Raw genomic sequence first — 12,733 nt, forward strand, 5'->3', positions numbered from 1 at the left:
TTTCCATCTTAAAAACTCTACACCATTTTTTGGGGTTTGTTCCGGGGACTGGAACGGATTAACAACATTTCCCTTCATTTCCAATGAGGAAATGGGATTTGAGATACAAGTGTTTTAAGTTGTAAGCAAGTGTGGTCAAAGAACAAATTAAAATTGTATCTTAAGACATCACTGTGACTTAAATGCCCCCTCATTACTCAGGCGGAGGTCCATATCGTCACCCTCTTAAAATAATTCATCGTAAAAGTAGTTTTTTTTTTTGCCTAAATCCTCTCCTCATAATGCAAATGGTTCATTTTTTTTTGTGTTTCCTGAAAGATCTAGAAAAAAAAAAGACTAAGGCGATTATTTTAAGAAGGCATTGATATCTGAAATTGGCTTTTAAGAAAATCCAGTCCTTTGAGGCGGAGCTCTCGTATGATCACACATCATTTCACAAACACAAAGTAAAGAATAGCAAACACTTTTGGTTACGCGCCGATTGTTGCCAACTGTTTCTGAAGCGGAGGCGTGAGTGTAGCAATGTTGGCAACCCACGGTTATACAAAAAAATGACATTGGGTAGCCCGCCTACCAACCAAAGACAGCTGGCATAGGCTCCAGCACACCTGCGACTCTAGAGGGAGGATGAACAGTTCAGAAAATGGTTGGATGGATATCGGCTAGGACATATTTTGTTATATTTAACCCCCGCTCCCTTGTTAGTCAGTCAGGGTGCTTCTATGATTGACAACATCCCATTCACGTCACAGTCCGCGCGGTCAAATGGTGCAAGAGTTGTCGACTTCCCCCACACACATAGATTTTTGGTCGTGAATATTGATCAATGAATATGTTCAATATTTAAAATTGTCGGCCCAACTTGTTATGGACCCTATTATCGTGACAAATCCGCTCTTAACACACCTCAGACATTAGGATAAGTCAATCTTATAAGGCATAAGATTGTGGGAAGTTTGACACCCTTGGTTTGGAAACAGGCAAAATTGAGATGTGTACTCGGCCTTCAATATTTCCATGTCCATTTGACTTGAGAGACAAGGAAGTGGCGACAAGTAAAGATAAATATGTGCTACAAGATATCATTATTTTAAATAAATGTGGGTATCCCAGACACAAGTAGTATTTTCCAAAGCTAGTCTTTTCTCGTTGATGTCACCATCTTATAATGCTTCAGGCTCCGGCTCTCTTCAGAAACACTCGAAAAATATTTCCAGATGTGTCTGTTCTCATCAGTTTTATAATTAAAAATATATATATGTGTACCAGGCCGCAGTCAAAAACCCATTCCTAATAAGTGGTATCGAAATAAATTGATAAATTAATCCCACCTGGTAGGGGCCACATGAGCAGGAAGGTCTCCAGTGTCGTGGAACAGCTCGTAATGCTTGAACAAGTCCTCTGCTGAGCTGTGGGACTTCATGCATTGAGGACAGATGAAGCCCTAAACATGGATAGCGACGTGGTAAGTTAACTGTTACAGCTCTGCTGCTAAGGGGAGGGGGGAAAAAAATCTTTTTTAACTACCTCAGAGGTTTGGTCATGGTTAATTTCTGTACTGGGCTGCTCCGACTCTGCATTCTGGGAGCCTCCTTTCCCAGGAGTCTGGAAAACAGAAAATATTTTTGAAGGATCTGTTAAACTTGAGTATAAAGGCAATCACTTCAATCACATTAAAGGGAAAAACTATGTACCTTTATGGCATTATCTACTGAGTATACCAGCATGTGCTAATGACTTCTAATACAAAAGCTATATAAAAATATATATTCTGGGCAGACAAATATAACAGTGTGAGAGGTGTCTAATATTAGACACAGCTTAAATACAAATACAGTGCAGTTAGGCCTGTCACAATAATGACTATGGCAACTTCTTGTTTGATGAATAAAATGTACACAACAGCTTTTTTTTTCGGAATCAATAAATGGTCACATTACATTACATACATGTAACCGTTCTGAGAAAATTGTTATCATGACAAGCTTGCATGCTGCACGGATGGAAAAGTTGGACCCTTGAATTCTTGACTTATCGCATATGCATTTGGGTGTGTGATATACTGTCTCTATAACTATGCTACACCCCCCCCCCCCTTTTAATTGCCACATGAGGACAAATGGACAAAAAGGAGGAATGCATGGGTGTAAGTGCAAGGCCCAGACAAAAAGATAAAACCGTGTCATATCTTTCCAATAGCTTCATCAGATTATAGCACAGAAATATTCCCACAGCCATCATCACACGTCACGAAAGGCCGTGTTCACTGATAGCTTTAAATGGTGCAGTTTTCCAAATTGTAAATATATATATATATATATATATATATATATATATATATATATATATATATATATATATATATATATATATATATATATATATATATATATATATATATATATATATATATATATATATATATATATATATATATGCAGCACGGTGGTGACTGGTTAGCACGTCCGCCTCCCAGTGCAGAGGACGTGAGATCGAGTCCGGGCTGTGGCCTTCCTGGGTGGAGTTTGCATGTTCTCCCCATGCTTGCGTGGGTTTTCTCCGGGTACTCCGGTTTCCTCCCACATTCCAAAGACATGCATGTCACGTTAATTGAACTCTCCAAGTTGTCCATAGGTGTGATTGTGAGTGTGGATGGTTGTTTGTCTCTGTGTGCCCTGCGATTGGCTGGCAACCAGTTCAGGTTGTACCACGCCTACTGCCCGAAGCCAGCTGGGATAGGCTCCAGCATCCCCCCCCCCACCCCACCCCCCCCCCCCCCCCCCCCCCGCGACCCTTGTGAGGAAAAGCGGTTAAGAAAATGGATGGATGGAGATATATATATATATATTTTTTTTTTAATCCTTCTCCAGAGTATGCTAGGACACGCTCCAGATAGCCCATAACTTTTAACCTTTCATGTGACACATGCAATTGAGGGCGTAGTACAGGACCCACTTATGAAGCCAACTTTAGATCTGATGTTGTCTTGTATGTGCCGAGATTTCGCAATTCACAAAATTGCACTGAATCATGGGAAATGAAGTCATACGGAACATATGTGTCGCAAGAATACGTGACAGCACATTTGAAGTTATGCGGTAGACACTGTATCCATACAACCAAGGTCACATCACCGTTATATGTTGCAATGAATGGAATTTAATGAACCTTCACGTGGTAATTTACGATTGGTCAAACCGCAAAGTAAGGATGTAGCAGCAGTCAGTATGGGGCTAACGCCGATTAGCATTTATGGAATGGTTGATGAATCAAGCCAACATTAATGCTAACGGAAACCAAACAAATATGAGAATCTGGTGGCCAATGATGTGTTGATGTCGTTCATTTAAGACACGACGCTGACGATGCCACGCCGCCGAATTATGTAGTGGTTTGGTGTGTTGTTACGTACACGTACTATATTGATACGCCACTGAATAAAGTAACCACTGTCAATTTAAACGGGTTAGCATCTAATGCTAACTTTGGCACCCCAGCATTGGGAGCGCTTGATAAATCTCCCGCAACTTGGCGGGATGTGCTATTTCCGCCTATGTCCGTAAATTGCCGGCTCGAACACATTAACCCCGCCCATCCGCGACATGCTCTTATCTAAATGGCGCGTCCCCGGTAGAATCCAGAAAAGGACGGGCCTACGTTCAACAAAAAAATAATAAAAATAAATCACTTTTGGCTCCAGTAAACGTCATATAGCTCGGATTGCTGTCGTGGAAGCTTACCATTTGTAATATCCGTCTGAGCATGACCTTGTCAGCGTTTGTCCCAACGCGAACCCGAATCGGTTTCACAAAAGGAAAGTTTACGTCGCTGTACCAGACACCTGACCAAGACCAGGCAGAAACAGAGAAGGGGCGGGTCATGGGAGGGATGGTTATTCTGAACAGGACGCTACACATGTCAGATCGTCTGGAAATACAAAAGCATTTAACCGTTGGTGGGCATTTATTTTTAGTAGAAATTTTTCACCAACAACATGACCAGCACATTTCTCTAAGAACATGTATTGCCTGTTACAAGATCGAGGGCTTATCAATGAAGAGGAAAAATGCTCTGTGTTAATTTTGATGACAAAACAGTATGACCTTCCAAATGATGTTTGCAAAGTAATTGTGAATTAATGACAGAATAGTAGGGGTGATTTCCGAGAAAATTGAATAAATAAATGCTTTTTAGTCACAAAAATACTTTAAATTCCGTTATAATTCAAGGTTGACCCCATTCATTAAATTCAACAGTTCAAAAACTCCATATGTTCAATTCACATTTGTCAGCATGAACACAAATTGCAAAATCGTAAAACACTGAGATAAAAGCAAGGTTTGTCATTTTTGTCGAAAACACACAAGCAAATATTTTTAATAGTGTCCCAAAAAAATGACATTTCAGTTTAATCAGTCAATTCATTATGCTTTGTAAAATAAGTTATAAAATTTATATCACTTTCAATATATTTTGGGAATTTTGATTTTATTTAGTTAATCAAATATTCTTATTTCAAATGGTTCACATTTTTGGAACACCTCGTACACTGCATAATAAATTATGTTATGTTAGACTTCATTCAGATGTGATTTAATTTTAATACTAAATATTACCACCAGAATCCCTTCGCTGTCTGCTACATGAGGTTATTTTAGTTTACATCTTTACAGTTCACAAACATAATTTTGCATTTTTTTTCAAGCACATGATATACTCCTTAATGACTTGTCAACAAGGCATTTTGAGCATTATGACTTTCTCTGAGAGGCAGCACGTGTCAGTACTGGGCACCAGGAAACCAAGCAAACACTAGCTGCAACAACAATCAAATATTGTATTATTTAATCATCAAGAATAAAAAGACCTTTAAAGTGCAGACGCAACACTCTAATAAAAATAACGAGAAAGCATTAAAGGGACACACGTTTGCTCAACCAGTAGGTGATGATCGCTATAAAAAATACACATACAACTGTAACTATTATTTGAAGACATTTTGGCACTCTGCAAGCCACCCTCAAAATGCTTTTCAAATCAATCTCGTGAGCATCCGTGCTTCATCGTGTAAAACTCTGCAAGTCATGTAGGCAACAGTGCGTTTAGGTCCATTTTGGAGTTCTTCAAGACTTTCTCGTCAGTTGACGAGATCCAAAGTTCATGTTGCACTGACAACATAGTGAGGAGTGTTGATGTCCATCACTTGCGAGCTCAATGTGTTGCCGTTACACACTGGGTTGCAGGTGGAGTTACGCGTGTTCTTGAATCTGTGCAGGTATTCGGCATGGACAGGCCTGTGGCTCTGCAGCACACGGATGGCTTCATCGACGTTGAACCACTTACGTTTCCTTCCTGCATACAATATCAGAGGGGAGAAAGGAAACTGTTAGCATGCTGCACTACACTGATCATCCAGCAGGGGGAGCTACATCACACTTGTCATGCTTTTGATTTCATTGTTCTGCGTTCATAGATTGTGACAAGCAGCACTGGTTGGATTTCAATTTAAATTAATGTGACCTATAACCCGTACAACTCAATTAGGAGGGTCTTCGGAGGTCAAATAAACACACATAAGTTGATTAGAAATGATTAATGACTGATTGAGTTGGTTTGTGAATGGGGCATTGTTCCTGTTCCTGATATAATCCGAAGTTGAAGTCACACAGGACCATCTTCCTAGAATGTGAGAAGACAAAGGAAGACAGATAGCATAGTCCATGTTTAATGAAAATAATGGGGGCTGACTTACAAATGCATAAAAGAGAAGCTTAGAGAAGTGTTCTTGTTGTTCCTTCTTTGCAAGAATATGAATTCATCTTTTTAACTTATCCAGCTCTCCTAGATATTATTTAAGAAGTTTGAACTCAGACAACCGGTCTCATATTGTCAATGATCAGTTCATGTGAAAAGCAACAAAGTAACAGGTTTTATTTATTCCTAGTCCTAAGAAAATATAAGCAAACATACTGCAATCCAAATGTCATATTCATGTGCGAGTAAAAGCGGCAATGTGAACGTTACCTATGCTGACAGAGTCCTCCCAGACCTCCAGTATTTCTGTAACAATGAGGATATAAACATGTGTCCTGTGCTTTCTGTCTTGGTTGTCCTGGAAAGGTTTCGATGACAACATTATTTTTTTAATTTCTGCTGTACCAATGCATTGTGTAAAGCTGTTGGATAAATGTGGTGCACAAACTGTAATTATTACTATTTTGTTTCTTAACAGACACAAAAGGAACACAACCATTTAGCAGCAAAAAAACTGAAGACAATAACAAAATAAGGGTAACAGTATCAAAAGAAGGTAACCAGATTCAGAGCTGTTCTGTGTTTTAATTACAATAAATGTTGTTATATTTCATGTGTGGATTCAACAAAAAATTCCTGTGACAGTTTTACAGGCTTACCTCAAAAATTCCCAGAAGTCTGCCAAGCTTCGTCTTAACCCCAGCCTGCAAAACACATTCCGCCAGCATTACAATTTGAGAGATTTCCAAATGGATATTGAATGAGCTATCCATTTCTTGACCGCTTGACCTTATTGGGGTCATAGGTAACTAGAGTCTATCCTAGCTGACTTTGGCAAAAAGGTGTGGTACACCCTGGACTGGTCACCACTCACCAGTCAATGATAGTGCGCATTGGAATACTCATGATAGATAATATTCGAATAAAATTAAGAACAAGGTGGACAAGAAATGCAACAACAACAGAAGACCAGACGATGCCTTGTCAACACCGCCATCTGCAGGTGAGATGGCGCAACAGAGATGAGCGAGTGAGCAAGGTGACCAAGCTCCTCTCATGTGACGTTTACAAAAAATGGAGAAGGGAAAAAAGAAAAGAAAAAGATGCCTAAAACATCCCCGATGTTTACCAAGGTGAGAGCGTTGTGAAAATTGCTATGTAGGGGGGAAATGACTTGCTTTGGTAAAACACTTCTTGCCATCTGTAGAACCCAATTTTATACAAACACGACATCGGGTAAGCAATGTTTGCTTCTATTTAGGGCTGTTCCCTTGTTCCAGGCCCCCGACCCGTTTCAGGACAAATCCACTCACAGGCTGTTAGCTGATAGCCGAAACTGTTAGCAAGGTCAGAGAACTTCTCTTTAAACCAGTGCTTCTCAATGATTTCATGTTACGCCACCCCCAGGAAGAAGAAAAGATTAACAGTCCAGTAGTGATAAACTCCATCTCACCAGTGACCCTGAACAGGAAATAGATGGATGGAAGCTGTCAAGCATTACCAATATTATCTTGACACGTATCTGCATCACAGTATGTGATCTTGCTACTGGCATATTGCATGAATGAGTGTCCATCTTTCTGAAGATCTGACCTTACCTCCTCATAAACTTCTCTGACAGCAGCCCCACAGGGTTCCTCCTCGGGCTCCACTCCTCCCCCCGGCACAATCCATCGTTCCGGATGTCGGCTGCTGCTCACCAGTAGCACCTCCAGTAGATGTAAAAGAAGAATTATAACTTGTTTTTTCTGCGAGATGGACTGCCAAATGAAATACAAGCAATGTCATATCAGCTTTGAGTATGGGATCTTTGATTTTTTTTTGTTTTGTTATGAATCCATCTCCATGGTGATGTTGCACAACCTTGCAAGGCCCCAGAGGGGACTGACCAATGTGTGAGGCTGTGTGGTTAAAATCCCAAGAATGCATTTGTTGGTGTGTGAAAAATGACATTGACTTCAACCATCCTCCATGAAAACACAATTCTGGTTCTTTGCTAAGGAGTACCCCCACCAACCTTCTCCAATTCTGGGCTCATATTAAAGTCCACTTTCGATCAGACTAATCAAATGACAAAATGCTCTCCAATAGCATTGAAACGTACTGACAGCGGTCTTACAGACAAATCCGCATGGCATTCAAGCACATGCTCAAAACGCAGACAGTTGTACGCATGTACACTCGGCCAACAGGCTTTTCTAAAACCACTGGATCAGCAGTTACATTTAGCGTGAAAACAAGAGCGCTTAGCAGAGGAGGTTAATGACCCCAGCAGATAGTTGTCAACAGTGACAACACACAGTCCTAGTTATCTTCTTGTGCAATTAGGTCACACTACGTACGAGGGGTGTGCCCCAAAAAAATCGATTCTCATTTAGTACGATTCAGAATCGCTTTTAAATGTCCCAAAATCGATTTGATTTAAATAATTTTATACCGTCTTCCCTTTCTTTGTGTGTGCCTTTATTGGGAGCGCTATTCATGTTGTACCCAATTTGGCCAATTGGGGTGAGTGTGGTTCCACGCGGTCTGATACACTGTTAAGTTGTAGCCACATTAGAGAGTAGAAGGAAAAAGTCACAATTAAGTTATTCCAATTAAAGTTCTTTTTTTGCAGCATGGAGCCGTTCTTTTGAGTGATAAAAGTGCGGCGAGTAGAGCACTAATTAGCATTAGCGAGTCAGACTGGAGTAGATCATTACAATTCCTTGAACATCTATAAATTGAAGCAAAAATCATTGTCAATGAAATCATTTTGAATAAAAAAAAAATCGCTCTTTGAAAATTGATTTTGAATTGAATCACACACCCAAAAATCATGAGAAATTCATCGTGAGACATTCAAAGATTGCCACCCCTACTACGTACGTGTGCTTAAATCAGTCCTGTAGTCAAATAGAGGTCATTCAGGACAGGTCTTGTTGAGAACGTGAACTTTTGTTAAACGCGTAGTGCAATTTACTTGTACTACGCTTTCACTTTCAATGTATTAACTTTTCATTTGTAGAGTATTACCTTACCAGTGCTTTGTACATTGTGGCAAACCCTCAAGGCCTATTGGTTGTACACTTAAAAAAAAAAAAAAAAAACAGAATCTTCTCTATTAGGTATACACAGTCTTCCTTCCCCTGGCAGGTTATACTATTAACATACTAATAGCCATTCTATAAACCTACGCAAGAGTCAAGAAAAAGGCTGCCGGCAGAAGTCATGTGGTTGCTTGCCAAGCACATTGGGTACGTGAAATCCACACCATCTCGAGGCTGCCATTAAATCCTATGCAGCATCAGCATACTCAAAAGGGGACAACAACACAGAGTGTTAATGTATGTCAAATGTATTCAAACTAATTGAGAGAAGCTTCATCATGCAACAAGACCCAAAACGCACTACCAGTGCCAACACAACAAAGGGAGAAAAAGTGGCCAAGTCAATCACCGGACTTAACCCAATAGGGCATACCACAGTTCCTGAAGAGAAGACTGAAAGGTGGGGGGCAGAAACTAGGGGTGCACCGATCACAATTTTCTGGCCAACCACCGATCTTTTAATAAGTCTGACCTGCCGATACCGATTTTTTTCATTACAAGCAACATATACAGTACCTTCAGTATTCCAATCTTGTTTTATTGGAACATTGAACAATATCGGTGAACTAATACAAATGGGTTGTTTTAACTGCACATGAAGTAGTTCTCTCAAATAAAAATTAAAATCCTATTAGTCACCTTAGCAGAACAGGACAGTGGCTGACTTTTTCAGACCTCTGAGGAGGGAGATGAGATCAGTTTATTCTTACGGGATCGGCCGATCACCGATCTTCCAAAATTAAGGAAATCGTTGCCGATAAATCGGCAGGTTGATCGATCGGTGCACCTCTACCAGAAACACACAAGGCCTGGAAAAGCATTAGGTTGCAGGTTGATCAGAATCAGAATCATCTTTATTGGCCAAATATGTAAAACCACACGAGGAATTTGTCTCCGATAGTATGAGCTACGCTTTTATTGCAGCAACTATGACAAAGACGTGACACAGGCAGGAGTTTCGGGATGACGGCGTTGAACGCAGAGCTTAAGTCCATAAACAGGATTCTGGCTTAGGTCCGTGCGCTGTCGAGGTGTTCCAGGATGAAGTGCAGCCCCATGTTGACTGCAACCTGGCAAACTACACTAGGCAAAGTGCAGGGGGTCCAGCAAAGGTCAAGTGATGCTTTTTAAGTGATCCCGCACAAAGTGTTCAAAAGATCAGGAAGGGGGCAATTACTTTTTCGGGCATCGTATTCATGTAAATGTATTACATCAAAGCAAAACAAATAGGGCAATGGCTGTCAACACTGGTATGCGGACGGGACTCCTCCACAGAAATAGTGACGTGTGCAAAATGGAAGCAAAGACTAGAACAGAATGTAGTGTGACGTGTGAGATGACTGCTTCTTCCTGCACTACAATCCAAATACAAATACTGTACATGTACGTGATTTTTTTTCACAAGACAGGACATAGTGAAGAGTACCCGGCCGGCAATGAGGAGAAATGAGAGTAGAGTGGAGAGATTAGCAGCACAGGGGGGCCATGAAAGCAAATCTGCAGGGGACAGCAAGAGCCTGCACCATGTTTCTAAAAATTGCAGCTCATAAGTCACTTAGTGTTTAGAACACCGTGTAACGTTCAACACCTCCCCACCCACCCACCTACCACCAACACCACCACCACCTCTCTAGCAGAGCTCTGATGGGGTGGGAAAGGTCCACCCTGCAGACACAAGCACACAGAAGCTAAAGACTTTTGATGAAATTGTACAGACTAACCCGTAACAATGTTAAAGTCTATTTATTATGTATTTATTTGCTGACGTTCACATTTTCTTAATGGTTTATCATTATTTGAAAGCCTGTTTTTTTTTTAACAATCGTGATGTTTTGGGGATGGTCAACAACAGTCCAAGCAGTGCAAATTCAATGTAGTAGCAATTGACAAATCGGCTATCCGTTTTCATTAGACGATATTAGCCCTTTTAAAAATGGCAACAACAATAAACAAACGCCCCCCCCTTTTTTTTTTAAAAAACGCCACAACATAAGACAAAGATAATGATATTCAAACATTCGCCCGTCAAAAAACAAAAATGAAAACCAGGGGAAAAAATTGTCAAGTTATACAAATACTAAATGACAAATAAATAAAAATTTTAACTGTAATATGACCTGTAATTAATATATATATTTATTTGCCAGCTTTAAGGGACTAAAAAGATAATTATTGTTTTTTATCATTATTAATTGGCCAATTAATCACTTATCGGAATTTTATTCTGCCAAATACTAGAATCAGCATCAGCCTAAAAAAAAAAAAATCCACATTTGTTGGGCCCTAGTAATAATAGCCAAAAAGATAACAGATATCTTTTTGTGGTCTTTACTTATTCCAGTCCGGCTGGGAACAAAACAACCTGGATCAGATCACCAAGGGGTGCCATGAGAATAACATGTCGGCCACTTCATTAGGTAGAATACAAGACCTTTAACAACACAGCCTTTGTCAACACTGCGTGAAGTTATAATAAAAAGATTTAAGTCTTAATTTGGAAAATTGCTGTGAGCACATGATCATGGTTTCTGGATGGAGTCTAAATATTATTACTGCACTCGTTCCATTGAACGCACCACCAGCCCAATAAAAGCTCTTGCAATCATGTATGAGAACTATGTTGTCAAATATAAAGTACACAACTTTTGAACAGTTGTTGAACAACAAAAAGAAGCAGTAGGTCTTACCTCATCTTCGGACTCACTTCTGAAACACAAACACGCCGCTCGTCTTTTGAATCCTTCGTCGTCATACGTCCTGCTCTTGTTGGGCTTAAACTTCATCATGTAAAATTGTCCTCGGTGTAAAAACGCAGAAAAAAATAAAAGTAATTTCATAGGTTGGAAGTGCGTGGAGCTTCAGTCGTCCGCGAGTCCAGAAGATAATATTATTGTCGCAATTACAAAATGTGGACTTAATGCGTCATTCATCTCTCGACCTTTTCTCATCCGCGTCAGGCTGCGTCTGGTAGTTAATTGGAGATAGATGCTTGGTTCTGATGTCACACAAACCACAAACTCATGTCTGAAGTCGGCGGGCTTCTTTTACTACCCGAGTTAGGAGCATAGACGTAAATAGATACTTCATTGAGCGGGTTGACCGGTTGCTGCTGTTCGTCAGCAAGTCGGCCATATTGGCTGTGGCAGAGCCTGCCCTGAAAAATAACTATACTTATTTTAGTAAATGTCATTTTGCAAGTTGCACAAAGTTAATGCTTCTGTCTTTAACATAATTGGAAAACAGGTAGAAAAAATGATTATCAATGTTTAGGCTATTATGTTTCTAATACAGGTAGAAAAAAACGTCTGAATAAGATGATTATCAATGTTTAGGCTATTATGTTTCTAATTGGCAGCATCACACAATGCCTGTATTTTCTTTTATTACCAATGACTGTTACAAGATATAAAATTGAAATTATTTGACACGAAGATTAAATATTGAAAAAATAACCAGAGCCAGAGACATGTTACATGAGGGTTTTCTTTTTTTCCTTTCTAAAATGTAATGTACATGTGTACATTAAACTGATTTTGATTAATCATTTGGCATCACCATCATCATTTTGGGCATGTACCCCAGGGAACATGTTTTTTATTATTTGATGTACATAATGCTGTAGTCAAATGGAAACCCTGTGATGCGCTATCTTGGTCACTGGACTCGAGGTAATTTGGTGTGCCAATTTGCCAGATTACACAATACATAAATATTCCCTAATGCAATGATTTTTTTATTGGTGTACAGTACTTAAGTACAATGCACACATTGTATTGCTGTCTGTGTGGGATATCTACGTCCACTAAGATCAATACTTTGATAGTTTTAATAAATGAAACATTGGAGTTTAAAAATAGATTAGGACACAGCGACCTCGTTGACACGTCTGC

At 39.8% G+C, this 12,733-nt stretch overlaps 2 protein-coding genes and 1 long non-coding RNA gene across 5 annotated transcripts in view; 1 reads left to right on the forward strand and 2 right to left on the reverse strand.

Annotated features, from left to right (window-relative positions):
• eea1 (early endosome antigen 1) overlaps positions 1 to 3,876 on the reverse strand; it is a 29,855-nt gene extending 25,979 nt beyond the window's left edge. For 2 of the 3 annotated variants that reach the window (XM_077567411.1, XM_077567410.1), the window contains exons 1-3: positions 3,741 to 3,876; positions 1,528 to 1,605; positions 1,332 to 1,444 (exon numbers count right to left, since the gene is read on the reverse strand). In XM_077567411.1, coding sequence (XP_077423537.1) covers positions 1,332 to 1,444; positions 1,528 to 1,605; positions 3,741 to 3,764 — 215 coding nt within the window. In that variant the 5' untranslated portion in view covers positions 3,765 to 3,876. Of the gene's footprint in view, positions 1 to 1,331; positions 1,445 to 1,527; positions 1,606 to 3,740 lie in introns of those variants that run through there. The other variant, XM_077567414.1, reaches the window with a different exon arrangement.
• LOC144053226 (uncharacterized) lies at positions 390 to 6,877 on the forward strand. The gene is made up of 3 exons (XR_013294361.1): positions 390 to 1,465; positions 5,276 to 6,310; positions 6,400 to 6,877. It is a non-coding gene; the product is annotated as an uncharacterized LOC144053226 (long non-coding RNA).
• On the reverse strand, positions 4,829 to 11,898 carry nudt4a (nudix (nucleoside diphosphate linked moiety X)-type motif 4a). The gene is made up of 5 exons (XM_077567420.1): positions 11,531 to 11,898; positions 7,353 to 7,463; positions 6,414 to 6,458; positions 6,025 to 6,112; positions 4,829 to 5,352 (listed from the first exon to the last, which is right to left on the reverse strand). The coding sequence occupies exons 1-5, from the start codon at positions 11,678 to 11,680 to the stop codon at positions 5,159 to 5,161; spliced, it is 588 nt and encodes a 195-aa protein (XP_077423546.1). The 5' UTR covers positions 11,681 to 11,898; the 3' UTR covers positions 4,829 to 5,158.
• Between the last annotated feature and the right edge of the window lie 835 nt (positions 11,899 to 12,733).

Source organism: Vanacampus margaritifer, chromosome 6 (genome assembly GCF_051991255.1).
Source record: "Vanacampus margaritifer isolate UIUO_Vmar chromosome 6, RoL_Vmar_1.0, whole genome shotgun sequence".
In the NCBI taxonomy this organism is placed as follows: domain Eukaryota; kingdom Metazoa; phylum Chordata; class Actinopteri; order Syngnathiformes; family Syngnathidae; genus Vanacampus; species Vanacampus margaritifer.

Excerpts from the sequence above, each read along its gene's own strand:
- nudt4a (XM_077567420.1), bottom strand. The coding sequence starts at position 11,680 with ATGAAATTACTTTTATTTTTTTCTGCGTTTTTACACCGAGGACAATTT. Across the intron at positions 6,459-7,352 it reads TCAGAGAAGTTTATGAGGAG|GCTGGGGTTAAGACGAAGCT; the intron begins GTAAGGTCAGAT and ends TGTGTTTTGCAG. Across the intron at positions 6,113-6,413 it reads GACTTCTGGGAATTTTTGAG|GACAACCAAGACAGAAAGCA; the intron begins GTAAGCCTGTAA and ends AAACCTTTCCAG.